The sequence below is a fragment of the Arvicola amphibius genome, chromosome 15, assembly GCF_903992535.2.
Source record: "Arvicola amphibius chromosome 15, mArvAmp1.2, whole genome shotgun sequence".
Lineage (NCBI taxonomy): Eukaryota > Metazoa > Chordata > Mammalia > Rodentia > Cricetidae > Arvicola > Arvicola amphibius.
In genome coordinates, this window is record NC_052061.1 from 12,854,302 (window position 1) to 12,869,066 (window position 14,765).

At 44.4% G+C, this 14,765-nt stretch overlaps 1 protein-coding gene across 1 annotated transcript in view; it reads right to left on the reverse strand.

Moving 5' to 3' along the window:
• Positions 1 to 14,633, reverse strand: part of Lonp2 (lon peptidase 2, peroxisomal) — a 78,870-nt gene extending 64,237 nt beyond the window's left edge. The window contains exons 1-2 of the mRNA XM_038312269.1: positions 14,294 to 14,633; positions 2,662 to 2,896 (exon numbers count right to left, since the gene is read on the reverse strand). Coding sequence (XP_038168197.1) covers positions 2,662 to 2,896; positions 14,294 to 14,526 — 468 coding nt within the window. The 5' untranslated portion in view covers positions 14,527 to 14,633. The remainder of the gene's footprint in view (positions 1 to 2,661; positions 2,897 to 14,293) is intronic.
• Positions 14,634 to 14,765: the final 132 nt, after the last annotated feature.

Consider the following 14,765-nt stretch of genomic DNA (forward strand, 5'->3'; position numbering starts at 1 on the left):
CCTCTGACTACAAGGCAGCTGCGGTCTTGCGCTGATCTTTGAAACATTTCTGGGCAGAAATACTAAGGCACCAAAAGATTTGCCAGATTTGTTTTTTTCTGTGTAAACATAAGGAAAATACTTTGAAATTAAATCCAGTCTACCTTGGTTCTTAAGTGATATTAAAAGACAGATCATTACATCTATAATTTTAGGTCTGAAGCCTTTATTATATAAGTTCTGCTTTGTGGCTAAGATAGAAAACTTGGTTCATGTTAATTTATAAATGATATACCAAATCCTCATATAATCATCTCTAATAAGATTTCACAGCTCATGGGGCTAGAGAGATGGCTCAGTGGTTAAGGGCACTGACTGCTCTTCCAAAGGACCTGGGTTCAATTCCCAGCACCCACATGGCAGCTCACAACTGTCTGAAGATCCAGTTGCAGGGGATCTGACACCTTCACACCAATGCACATTAAATAAAACATAAAAAATATTTTAAAAAAAAAGATTTCACAGGCCAGTAATAAACAGCTCTGAAAACATTGTAATTTGGGGAACTATCCATTACTTTCCAAGAATCAAAGGGATTAAAGTACAACTATATCAAGATAGCGGGGGGGGGGGAGGAATAAATAAAAACAAACAAAAAAGCCATTAAAAAAAAAACCCACAAAAACTCAAAGAATCTTGTTCCCGGGAAGTCATTCATAGAAAGCAAAAGTTAAAATTCATCCCGGCCTTGTGACCAGAAACTGTCTGCCAAACACAGTGCGCTGCTCACACAGGACAGCCGACGCAGGGTCTATGCGAGAAGCAGGGCAGCTTCCACACAAGGTAAGCACTGATGACACACGGCTGAGCAGAACAGGGAAGAAGAGCGGCACCACACAGCAACCGCAGAGCAGAGTCTAAAATTCAGAGAAGAAAGAGGGAACACAAGGCAAAAATCACAAATGTGGGGCTATTTTGCTATTCAGCATGGCTAGACCTATTGATCTCTACATAATTACTAGAGCTGAAGAAAGATAGGCCTCAAGGTGTGAAGGCCTTAGCATTACTAGGAAATCTGAAGTTCATCCTATGTGTTTTCCTCAAGAGAAGCCACCCCTGGCCTTGGGCATCCCAAGACAGCTCTACCATGAAGACGTACTCTCAGCCTGGGTGGTTGTTACGTCTGAAGAAAGACTCAGCAAGTAGAACAAGTCAGAAATAGGAGAGAGTAGAAGGAACGTCCCAGAAGAGGCAGGTCTCTCTGAAGAGCTGAAGGGAAGGCAGGAGAAACGCTCACTTAAACATACTCTTTCAGTACAAGCAGGACTGTAAAGCCAGTGGCTTTAGTGCACGGACTTAACTAAAAGTATGTAACACGCAATAAAGCACAGGTATAAAATTGAAACAAAGCGGAGTATAGACCAAATCCAGAAGAAAAAAGGCAGAAACTAATCTAATTTCCCTACAGAAGTTCTTCTAATGTCACTGTAAAAGCTCCACATTTAACAGGTGGACTCAAACTGGAGAGGAGTAAGGGTCAGGAAAGAGGCTACAGAGTTGAGCATCTGCACGAGACGGGAGCTGCTCCACCTCCCAGCGCCTCTGCAAACCAGGAATAGACAGGTCTGCCTGGACCAGTTCACATACTGGGGTTCTTTCTTCTGGGACATTCTTCCTTCAGCCTGAAGTTACAACTCCAGACCCTCCATATTTCTATTGCTGTTCCCCACATTAGGAGTGCAGATCTCGCCGGGCGGTGCGCCTTTAATCCCAGCACTTGGGAGGCAGAGGCAGGCGGATCTCTGTGAGTTCGAGACCAGCCTGGTCTACAAGAGCTAGTTCCAGGACAGGCTCCAAAGCCACAGAGAAACTCTGTCTCGAAAAACCAAAAAAAAAAAAAAAAAAAAAAAAAGGAGTGCAGATCTCTTTGGACGGTCATCAGATGCAAACGCCACAGGCTGTGCACTTCTGCTCCACACTGCAGAAGTCAGTGGTGTCTGAAACGAGACCTTAGACACCAGCTAGTCCTCACAGACTCAGGCGGGGTCAGGGGACTACAGTAACAGAGAGTGGAAGACTACATTTCCTGATACAATTTTGCATTTTTATTATAGTTTTAAGTAAAACGAGGTGAGAGAGGAGGTTTTTAATCTAGGATGGACCGAAAAATCTGACACCTAGGATTAAAGAGTGCAATCTTCATGAACAGCCAAGACATGCTTCCCTCCTGGCATTCTAGCTAGCCAAAAGTGCAGCCGTTCTTGAACTTGGGGCGCTACGGCTTTACCCTTCCACTGTCACTAACCTGTGCGCTGTGCCTGGACCTGAAACGACAGAGCTTTATTGTCCTGACTAGGTATTTCAGTGGCAGCTCCGGGTTATTTCATTTTAACATTAAACACTTAGGGTTAACAGGCATCTGGTTGGGAAGCTCTGGGACTATCAAGAAACTGTAGTCTTATCTTTTGGAACACTTTTAGAAAGAGTTGGCCATACGTCCAGGATGATTTAAGTACAAACCTAGGCAAAAGAAAACTAGAATACACTATAAAATACCACATATCATTTCAATGTATGCAGCTCTACACAGCCCTACAGCTTGGCCACCTCACAGAGTCACCTGAGCCCAGGACAGCGAAGAACCAACAGGGAAAAGCATTTGGAGGAGTGGAAGCCACCCACCTGCACTGCGTATCTGTAGAATTGCTCCGACAGCTCCCCCAGCTCCTCCCTGGCTTTGCAAGTGTTGGGAAATTCCTCAAGTCGGTCCAGCTGCTCCACTTCAGCCACGGGATACGGCTTCTCTTTTAAGACCTGCACAATCTGGAACCGGCACAGGCCTGTGATCAGCAAAGTGTAGTGTGGCTTGGGCCAATTACTGCCCACAACTTGAACTGCCAGGGCAGCCGTCCCAATCCTGAAAAATACATAAAACACTGGCATTACTCTCTGTATGAAAATGTGTCTATGTTTTACCTCACCTGCCTAAGGCACCTGAGTGGTTTAATAAAGAGCTGAATGGCCAAGAGCTAGGCAGGAGGAATTAGGAGAGACTTACAGGCAAAGAGAGGAATTCAGGGTTAGAATCTGGCATGTGCCAGCAAGGCACAAAGGTAGTCAGATACACAGAACCAAGGAGAGGCAAAGAGTCACATGGCAGAACATAGATTAATAAAAACAGGTTAAGTTAAATTATAAGATCTAGTTGGGAACAAGCCTAAGTTAAAGGCCAAGCTTTCATAATTAATAAGTCTCCATGCCATTATTTGGGGGTTGGAAGTCTAAAGAAATTCTGACAAGAAAGACTCACTAGAGAATTCCATATATTTGGGTTAAATATAAAAATGTAGGAATAAAAGTAGTTGGTAATTATATAACTCAGTTATATTGAGTAGGAACACCTGAATACCGTTCTAAAAGGCTAAAACATAAACAGCATAAATGAATGTCCAAATCTGTCCCAGTATCACCTCTGCTAACAGCAAGCCAATTATCTCTATTATCAACCTATTATTTAGATTTATATGTACTTAATCTTCAACTGCTACACATGGACGGTAAAAACTCCCAACCACACACTGCTGGACTTAGAAAAACTAAGGGCATGTATCCCAAGAATCCTTAAGCCTAGTTACAAGGGGCAAAATCCCACTGAATGAATTGAAAGGTTTTAAGTTTTACTCCTTATCAGACATATTTCTGATCAAGTCATATGCACATGTAATATACATGGAAAGAAAGTCTTATCTGCAGGGCCAGAAAAATAGCTCAGTTGGGAAAGGATCCTGCCACCAACACCAAGTCTGCCAACATGAGCTCAATTCCTAGGACTCACATGATGGAAGGAGAGAACCAACTTCTGTGGGCTGTTCTCTGACCACCAAAAGAACACTGTGGCATGTATACAAAATTCCCTCCAACACACAAAATACATGAAATAAAAAATATCCAAACTAAAGCAAAAAGCTTCCAGATCCCAAGTTAGAATATGTTACCCCCTCAAGGAAGGTGGTAATCTCAGAAGGAAGCTAAAATTAACACAACACTGTGATAAGGCATTATGACCAAAGTAACTTGGAAAGGAAAGGGTTTTCTACAGCTTGCAGTCCATCATCCAAGTAAGCCATCACGGGAAAACCAAGGCAGGAACAGAGGCAGAGGTCATGGGGGGGTGTGGCTTATTGCCTTGCTCCCTATGGCTTGCCCAGCCTGTTTTCTTATAGAACCCAGAACCACCAGCCCAGGGGTGGCACCACTCCCAGTGAGCTGAGCCCTTCCACATCAATCAAGAAAATGCACTCCTGGCTTTCCCTTGGGCCAGTCTGGTGGGGATATTTTCTCAGTTGAGGTCCCTTTTCCAAATGACCCTAGCCTATGTTAAGCTGACATAACTAACCAGCACACCTGCAGACTTGAGCCCCAGTTGGTGGTGCTGTTTGGGGAGGCTTAGGAGATATGGCCTTGCTGGAGGAAGTGTATCACTGGAGGTGAGCTTGGAAGTTGCAAAGCCTCTTGCCATCCCCAGTGTGCTCTTGCTGTCTCCTTGTAGCAGGCTTTCTTTGGGGCCACCAGTCAGCTCCCAAATCATGACACAGAGACTTCTTAGTAATTATGAATGCTTGGCCTTATCTAGCTCTTATAACTTAATTTAACCTGTTTCTTTTCATCTATGTTTTGTCTCGGGGCTTTTAACCTTTCTTTCATTCTGTATGTCCTGCTCCGTGTCTGTCTGTCTGGTGGCTGCCTGACTCCGGCACCTCCCTTTCTTTCTCCCTCATTCTCTCTTCTCTCCTCCTTCATATTCCCTCTGGCCGCCAGCCCCACCTATCCCTCTACTGCCTAGCTATTGCCTGTTCAGCTTTTTATTAGACCAATCAGGTGCCTTAGGCAGGCAAAGTGAAATAGCAACACATTTTTGCATAATTAAACAAATGCAGTAGGAACAAATACATCTTTGCCTAGTTAGAGTAATGTTCCACAACATGTCCTGCTTGTGGTTTGAGATGTGAGCACTCAGCTGTTATTGCCACCATTCCTAGTGCTTGCTGCTATGCTTCACCACCATGGTGGTGATGAACTCTTAACCCTTTCAAACTGCAAACCCAAATAAACCCATCTATAGGCTCCCTTGGCATTGTGTTTGATCACAGCAATAGCAAAGTAACTAATACACTACTCATCTCCAGGTTTTATACATGAAACTAAGCAAATGAAATAGTCAACAAATCTAATTTCATACTACCATATATACATTGTTTTTACATTGTTTGTCACTGTGATGGCTAATCTCAATTGTCACCTTGATGGGACTCTGGGCATGCCTGTGAGAAATCCAGTTGATTGAGAAAGTAAGGCCTGCCCACTGTGAGTGGCAACATCCTCTGTCTATGATACTGCTCTGTATAAATAAGATGAGCTGAGCACAAGCATTCTCGGCTGTCTGCTTCTTGATTTGTGGTGTGATGTGACTACTACTTCAAGCTCCTGATGCCCTCTCACCTAAAATGTGAGCCACGGCTCCCGAAGCTCCTTTTGCCACAGTATTTTATCCCAGCAGAAAAGAAGTATTCGTGATACGCATTCTTCTAAACAGCCTTTGCCTTCTACTAGAGCATGTGCCTTGTAAGACATGGCCAAGAGGTCTACTTGGAATTTGCAACTTCAGATCCAAATTCATACCTTTGGATGAGGGATGCCTTTCCCTTCATGTGACTGCCCTGCAATAAATGCATCGTTGCAATACTGATTTTGTTAACAATCAAAGAAATTTGAAGCTCCCAGCTGCAATGTACCTTCAGAGCTTGTAAAACATTATAGAATATCATTCCACATGAAGTCTGAGTAGGAGGGCTATTGTTTGTGTAATCTGGAAACTATTTTGGGCAATCCAGGAGAACTGTCTGAAAGCCCCCTCTACCGTGGTAGAAAAATCTAAATCTAAACTCAAGAAAGGCAGTTTTCTAAGGTGAGAGCAGAATGGAATTATCTAAACTGTGCCCTCTGTACCAAGCACGAGATTTTTGTTGTCATTGCTATTCCCATTTTATTTAAAAGCCCTTCATTCATATTAGAATTTCCAACCCTCCAAATCTTTTCTGTAATGACACCAGTACATTCTGCCCATGCAGGGGAAATGGAGGGTTCTCCACTCCTCTCCTTAATCCTCTTCTATGAAATCTATGTTTAAAACTACATACCTATTCAGAGAGCAACACCACTATGGGGCTGTAGCGGTAGGTGCTTTGCAGCTCTAAGAGTTTCCTCGTCTATCACTTTGCTATATCCCTTACTACTAAGAAGGTGCCTGCTGTGTGAAACTAAGCTCTTCGTACTCTTTTGGGGAGCACTACCCAGCTCCCAAATAAATCACATACAGGGGCTTATTCTCAGTTATAAATGCCCAGCCTTAGGTTGGCTTGTTTCTTGCCAGCTTTTCTTAACTTTTCTATTTATACTCTCTGCCTGCTAGCCCTACCTGTCCTTGTTACTGCCTCAGTCTTTATTAGGAGCATCAGGTGTTTTAGACAGGCAAAGAATCACAACTTCACAGTTAGTCAAATGCAATATAAACAAAGTAACACACCTGAAAATATTCCCCAACAAGTGCCAATATCTCCTTGTGACAAGTAATCTAAATTCAAAACTGGGGAAATAAAGTGGTTATCCACAGTTATAAAGACATTTGCTAGCAATGGAGAAGCTAGCTCAGGCCTTATGACAATTCTCACTCTATCTCACCACAATGGAAGATATGAATTTGCACTATCAGGGATTAAGAAATGAATACTTAGTAGCATAGTGCCCTGGCTAGTTTTATGTCAACTTGATACAAGCTAAAGTCACCTGAAAGGAGAGAGCCTCAGTTGAGAAAATGCCTCCATAAGATCAGGCTGTAAGCAAGGCTGTACAGCATTTTCTTAATTAGTGATTGATGTGGGAGGCCCCAGCTCTTGTGGGTGGTGCCACACCTGAGTCGGTGGTCTTGAGTTCTATAAAAGACAGGCTGAGCAAGCCATGTTGGACAAATGAGTAAGCAGCACCCCTCCATGACCTCTGCATTAGCTCCTGCCTCCAGGTTCCTGATCTGTTTGAGTTCCTGTCCTGATGAGCAGTGATAAAATGTAAGCCAAATAAACCCTTTCCTCAAGGTGCTTTGGTCATGGTGTTTCATCACAGCAAGGTAGCTCCTAGCTAGGCGAGAAACAGAGAACACAGCGTTAACCACACAGTGGAGACAGTTACACATGTCTGGGAAACATGGTTTTAATTGCCACATGTCTTAGTGGCACATTCTTAGCTTTGTTGCCAGTGATAATTTCCTGAAAATGTATCACTATTAATATCTATTTAGAAACAAGGCAGGATTCTATTAGAATAATCCCAAATTGTATAAACTAGAGGAAATGTCTGTTCACTGTTACCTTTTCTTAAACATTATTTCCGAATGGGAGACACACGGCTTGTAAACAGATTTATCTTAGAAGAGTCAATAAGGACTCTGGAAGAGCTAAGTAGACTCTTCATTACACACCTATCAATATAAAATAGTAGATCTAAAATTTTTGTTATTAGTATTTCTTGAATGCCTAAGAGTATTGATAGGTATAAGTAGGAGTGATGTATGGGCAGAAATTGATCCTTCCAGCTATGGAACTAAGTATCTGTTGAAGAATGTATACTTTGTTATGTAAATGCCAAAGAAACTAACCTAGGGTCTCATAGATGAGTGAGAACTCCAACAAATAAGCAGAGGTTGAGGGACTAGTACCCTGAAGAAAGGCATCTATGAACCACGAACAATATTAGGCGGCTTTTTTTTTTTAAACTCTCTTTGCTTTTTGGGGGACCACCATCCAGCTCCCCAATAGTCACACGGAAGCTTATTCTTTGTTATAAATGCCTAGCCTTAGCTTGACTTATATCATCCTGTCTATCTTTGGCCTCTGGGCTTTTACCATACTCTATTTCTGTATATCTTTTCTTTACTTACTCCATGTCTGGCTGTGTGACTGGCCCTTGATGTCCTCCCATTTTTCTTATTCCTTGATCTTCCTTTTTTTTCTATCTTTTCCCCTTCTATTTATTCTCTCTGCTTGCCAGCCCCACATATCCTTTCTCCTGCCTCCCTATTGGCTGTTTAGCTCTTTATTAGACCAATCAAGTGTTTTAGGCAGGCACAGTAACACAGCGTCACAGTTAAACAAATGTTCTACAGCATGAACAAATGTAGCGCATCTTCAACTAATGTTCCACAACAGTTAGGTGGGAAGACGGCTCAGCTAGGGGGCAGTGAGACGGCTCAGGGGTAGGGCGCCTTCTGCCAAGGCTTCTAGAGTTAAATTCTAGGGACCTACATGGCGAGGGTGAGAAATGACTTCCAGGCTGTCTGGCCTCCACACGTGCTCCATGGAGTGCAACTGACCCCCTCCCCATTCACATTCACACAAAAATAAACAAAAGCTTTTAAAACGTGAGACTGAAGAATGAATAACACGGTGAAAATGGTGTTAAATGATTGCCCATTTTCACTAATGAGACGGCTAATCACACAGGAGCCACTAACTACACAATTCAGCTAAGCAAAGAAATACAGGCAGGCCTTAGGTGTCATGGAAGGCAAGTTCCACATTTCTTTTTAAAAGTCTCTTATCCAGTAACATGCCTATATACGAAACATGAAAGAAGGGGCTGTGCTACACAGAGAAGCCAGCAAACAGGTGGTCAGAAACACAGGTGAGCAAAGTCCTTGGATCTAGGGCTGGTCACCAGGAGACTGTAAAGGAAAGCAGGCAGGAACAGAGCCCTCCACTCACCTCTGGGCATGACCAGCATCCAGAAAGGGAGGTAACTGGGAAGGACAGATCTGTGCACAAAAACCAGCATCCAGAAAGGGAGGTAACTGGGAAGGACAGATCTGTGCACAGAAACCAGCATTCAGAAAAGGGGGTAACTGGGAAGGACAGATCTGTGCATAGAAACCGGTGATGTTCATACTACTAAAGCACAAAGCATTTTGAAAGCCATGATAGAGAAAAGACTTCAGAATCTACTGAGGGATATAGTACAATCTTTCTGTACATAAGCTTCTCAAGTAACATTTCTAGTATAGCTGTGGCCTGGTGAGTTCTGACACTGCTGGAGCTCTGGGGAGGCTTTTTCTAGACATCCCCTCACTGAAATGATCAGAACAGGGTGTGGCTCAGTGGAGAGTGCTTTGCTTTGCATGCCGAGACCCTAGATTAAATTCCCCAGCAATGCAAACAAACCAACAGCACTGCCAACTTTGAGTCAAGGCACTATCTGAATGTTAGGACTGCACATCACAGGATTCACTAGTTTCAGGCAAGGAGAATTTAGTTATTGTTATTTCTAGTTATTTATGTGAAGGCAATTAGCAACCCTCAAAAACCTTGCCAGAATAATACAAAAAATTACTAACTCAAACCTAAAAATGGCTAATTCTACTTTTAAAAAGATTTTAACTCACATGTACATGTATGTATCTATGTGGGGGGGGGTGATATGTGCACATGTCAGGTGTATGTCTGTGCCTGCAGAGGCCAAAGAGGGCATTGGATCCCCTCAAGATGTAATTAAGGCAGTTGTAAGCAACCCAACCTAGAGTTGGGTAACAGTAGGACACCAATAATCACTAAGAAAATGCCCTACAGCCTGATCTTATGGAGGCATTTTCTCAATCGAGGTTCCCTCCTTTCAGATGACTCTAGCTTGTGTCAAGTTGGCATAAAACTAGCCAGGACAACTGACCCTTTGTCAGCTCAACACACAAGTATATTATGGTTAAGCCATAGCCTTTACTTTCTTGTTCATCTCTAAGATTACACATTAAATCAAAATCACAATATAAAATATTTTTTACAAACTTTAAAAGTCCCAGTCTTTACAAAAATCCAAACTTTCCTTTAAAAGCTAAAATTTCTTTGAAAATTAGTCTTTTTACTGTGGGTTCCTGTGAAATCATAAATATGTTCCTATTTCAAGAGGGAAGAATCAGGGCACAGTCACAATTTGAACAAAGTGAAAAGCAAACTTCCATGGTGTAAATCACACAATGTCCAATTATCTGGGATTCATACATGATCTTCCAGGCTCCTCCAAGGAGCTTGGTTCACTTCTCCAGCTCTGCCCTCTGCAACACAAAGAGCAAGTCATTTATTGGCTACATTCCAAACTGCGGCTGTTCTTGGTGGTCATCCCATGATACTGGCTTCTCTAAAATGGTGGGCCTCTTGTCCAACTGGGTTCTACTTTCACCAATAGTTTCTCCTGGGCTCTCTTCAGGGACTCCAGCTCTGCCACACAGTGCCACGCCCCAGCTGCTCTCCATGACCCCTTCATACCTTTGAAACAGGTAGTACCTGGGGGACACTTAACTACCAAGTTCAGCTGCCAGACCAAGGTAAAACCTTGATCACCCGTGGAACATGGCCTCTATGTACTGACTCTGATGAAACAGTTCCCAGGAGATTTCATCTCAATGATGTTAACCCCTTTTTGATCACAATTAATTCTTCAGTCCCAGCTGACCAGCACCCACTGTCTCAGGAAACTGAAGTGGTGGTTTCCCTGTCTTGTTAATCACAGCCAACTCTTCAGCTCCAGCTGACCAGACACCACAGATTCTTCACAGAAGGCCCAGGAGAGACTTTGCTTCCCTCTGAGACGTCACGAGCCCGGCCCCCATCTGCACTGCTCTCAGCACTCAGCTTCCAGTCCCCACAGAAGAGCTCACCAAGCTCTGAATACTCAATGGCCTTTGCAGGCCAAAGTTCCAAGGTCCTTCCACAATCCTCCCAAAAACATGCAACACCATGACCAAAAGCAACCTGGGGAGGAAAGGCGTTATTTCACTTACACCTCCATGTAATGGTTTATCATCAAAAGCAACCACGGCAGGACTCAAGCAGGGCAGGAAGCTGAAGCAGGAGCTGACGCAGAGGCCATGGAAGGCTGCTGCTTACTGGCTTGCTCCCAGTGACTTGCTCATCCTGCTTTCTTATAGAACCCAGGACCTCTGGGCCCTCCCACATCAATTACTAAATAAGAAAATGCTCTACAGACTTGCCTACAGCCTGATTTTATAGAACTATTTTCTCAATTGAAGTTTCTTCCTCTCAAATGATGTGGTGGTTTGAAAGAAAATGGCCCTAAAGGGAGTGTCAACATTAGGAGGTGTGTCCTTGTTGGAGTACGTGTGGTCTTGTTGGAGGAAGTGTGTCACTGTGAAGGTGGGCTTTGAGGTCTAGTATATGCTCAAGATACTGCCCAGTGCCTCAGACCACTTCCTGTTACCTGGGCAAGATGAAGCAGGCTCAGCTCCTTCTCCAGCACCATGAGATCAGTCCCATCATGATGAAAATGGACTGGACCTCTGAACTGTAAACTACTTTATTAAATGTTTTCCTTTTTTCTGCTGTGGTCGCAGAAAAAAAAATAATGACAGCTTGAATTTTGCAGGAAAATGCACAGAGCTAGAAAACATTATTTTGAGTGAGGTAACCCAGACCCAGAAAGACAATTATCACATGCACTCACTCATAGGTGGCTTTTAAACATAAAGCAAAGAAAGCCAGCCTACAAACCACAATCCCAGAGAACTTAGACAACGAGGACCCTAAGAGAGATTTACATAGATCTAATCTACATGGGAAGTAGAAAGTAGAAAAGGACAAGATCTCCTGAGTAAATTGGGAGCATGCGGACCTTGGGGGAGGATTGAAGGAGGGAGGGGAGAGGCAGGGAGGGGAGCAGAGAAAAATGTAGAGCTCAATAAAAATCAATTTAAAAAAAAGAGTTGCTGTGGTCGTGGTGTCTCTTCACAGCAACAGAAACCCCGACTAAGTCTATGGCTTGGTTCAAGATAACATAAAACTATCCCGCACACATCAGAAATAAACCAAGCTAGACTTGGGAGCACAGGTATATAATCCTTACTACTTGGAGGGCTGAGGCAGGGTGATCACCAGTTCAATACTTGATTGAGCTATAGAAGAGTTCAAAGGCTGTAGGTGGAGTTTTTCATAGGGATCAGCTGTTTCACCTGCTGCTCCCAAATAACCACACAGAGACTTAATATTAATTATTAATTCTCAGTCCATAGCTTATGCTTCTTTTTAGCTAGCTTTACTAACTTAAATCAACCCATTTCTGTTCATCTATGTGCTGCCCCAAGGCTTGTGCACCTCATCTAGGAACATCCCCATCCTGCTCACTCTGTATCTCATGACATCTCTCCCTGACTCCCAAGACTCCACCCTTTTTCCCAGCATTCTCTCTGCCCCCACCAAACCCTGTCTAGCTATCAGTCAATCAGCTTTTTATTAACAATGAGAGAAACACAGCTTCGCAGTGCACAGAAGGATTATTCCACAGCAGACACCAGCCAGCACAGAGTACTTAGTGAGACTCAGGTGCTCTGAGGATAAAGTGTGATGGTAGAACACTTAATTCGCAAGCAGGAGAACTACAGGCTCAATCTCTACTGCACTTCCCCCAGAAGAAATAAATCAAAAAAATTTAATCATGGGACTTCTGCCTCAACTAAGTGGTTGGACACAGAATGTAAAATAATGTGGGAGAAATAAGCAGAGGCCTAAGGAATGAGATAATACGTTGGGAAACTAATAGCAAATATAATATGTTAGGATAAAGGCCTGAAACTTCGTGTCCGACCCTATGAAGGAAATAGCAAAACAGATCAAATGGAGGTAAAGATTTTCCATGATGATACGATGTAAACTACCATGACTTAGTTGTTGGGGATTTGTCTTTTGATTTCTGTTTGCTTTGTTTTTAAGGAGCTATCAGTCTCCTTTGGAAACATGAAGAAAAGCTACAACTTTTGTCAAAGTAATGTAGTCCCACTTAAGTAAAAATAAGGTGTTCTAAATCTTTTCAAACTCCATTCAGAGTCAGGCAACCCTTAATTTGAAAATGAAGGGAAGGAGGTGCTCCAAATTGGACAAATGCCGTCAGTACAATATATGGAGCAAGAACTTGAGAGAAGAACTTGAAGATAACATCTGCTAAGGAACACTATATATAAATACTGTTCATAAAAATACATGCCACATCTGTGATGTTGGAATCCACAAATAAACTAGTAACAGATGAAATGGCCAAAATATTAGCAGTCCAGCAGTTACTCTTGGTAAACAATTTTCATGCTTTCTCAAAATTTAGTGTGCACTGCACATTTATGACACATTTAGGGTAACTAACTGCCCTAAACTGCCTGGGGTTGACGGTCTTTCTGGGACACAGCCACTCCGGTGCTAAAACTAGTATTAGAGCAGCCACACTTCAAGTGCTCTATATCCATAACCACTGTACAGTCCAGGGGAACACAGCCATCCACTAGACATGGTGCAAAGCAGTCTATACACACGGACCTTCAAAGCACACCTAAGAGACACATGCACTTTCAAAGCTGCAGATGAAGAGTCAGATACGGGTGAAATCTATCACCCAAGTCACAGAACTCAAGCCAGAACATGGAGCACTCCAGTGACAAGAACAGGGCCTAAAATAAAAATGCTAGGAAGGGAGGGGCGGTGGTGGCGTGTGCCTTTAATCCCAGCACAGGACGCAGAGGCAGGTGGGTCTCTGTGAGTTCAAGGCCAGCCTGGTCTACAGAGTTAGTTCCAGAACAGGCTCCAAAGCTACAGCGAAACCCTGTCTCAAAAACTAAAAACCAAACCAAACCAAAACAAAAAAAAAATGCTAAGAAGGGGCAGAGTTGAGATGAGAGGGTAGAAAGGTTGAAGATAGAGACCCCAAGGAAAACGGGAACAGGAAAGGCCCTGCAAGGAGGAGGCCACTAGGGGTGGAGAAAACCGGTAGCATAAAGTGTAAAGAAAAACACTCAAAAGTTAACTGCGCAGTTTAGGCATGGACAGGAGAAAAAGAAATCACTAGATTTATAGCGTTTCAACTGGAAAACAAGTTGAAACTGACAGGAGGCCAGTTGAAAGGAAAGAAAGGGAACGGGGTGAAAGGTGGATGGGGGAAGGGAGAAGGGAGGGAGGGGCCTGGGAAGTAAACAGCACGGGCCTACGGGGCGCTGAAGGGGACCGGCCCGGTCGGACCAGGACTCAGATCAGATTTTTAACAGCAACAGGCAGGTAACCACCAGCACAGAGTTCCTGCCCCTGTCAGGTACTGCTCTGGGAGTTGTCCAGCTCGCTAACGGTCACTGGTTAAAAGCGTCACTCCCCCTTTTCAAGTGAGGAGACACAGCCGTGCACGCAGGTCACCAGGGCGCGGGCAGGGAGGCCTCGGGTGCCCGACCTACCTGTGCAAAGGTGGCAGGTCCTGCGAGTCGCTGGCCGGGTCGGGCGTGTTGGGGATGACTCCTAGGATGGTGCTCTGCAACGACGTACCCTTGAGCAGGCGGCTCCGCACGAGCTGCAGGTTGCGGGCCGTGTCCACACTCGTGCGCATAGTGGAACCGGGAAGCAGCACACCCTCGTGGGTCAGCAGGAGCGGAAGGCGATTGGGGATCTGGATGGGGCTCACGGACGACATGGCGACGGCTCTTAGCACCCGGGCTGTCAGGAGGACTCCGGCTGAGAGCTCTGAGCGTCCTAAGCCAAGGCCACCGGAGCGCACCACGGAGAGCTCACTACGGCCCGCCCCCAGGCCAGAGTGCTAACGCTTCCGGCCCCGCCCCTCCCCTGTCCCCGCCCCCCCAGACCCCCGGCCCCTAGGCTCAAGCCTCGCCGCTTGGGCCCCGCCCCCAGTCCCTCGTGCCACCGCTTCCGGCC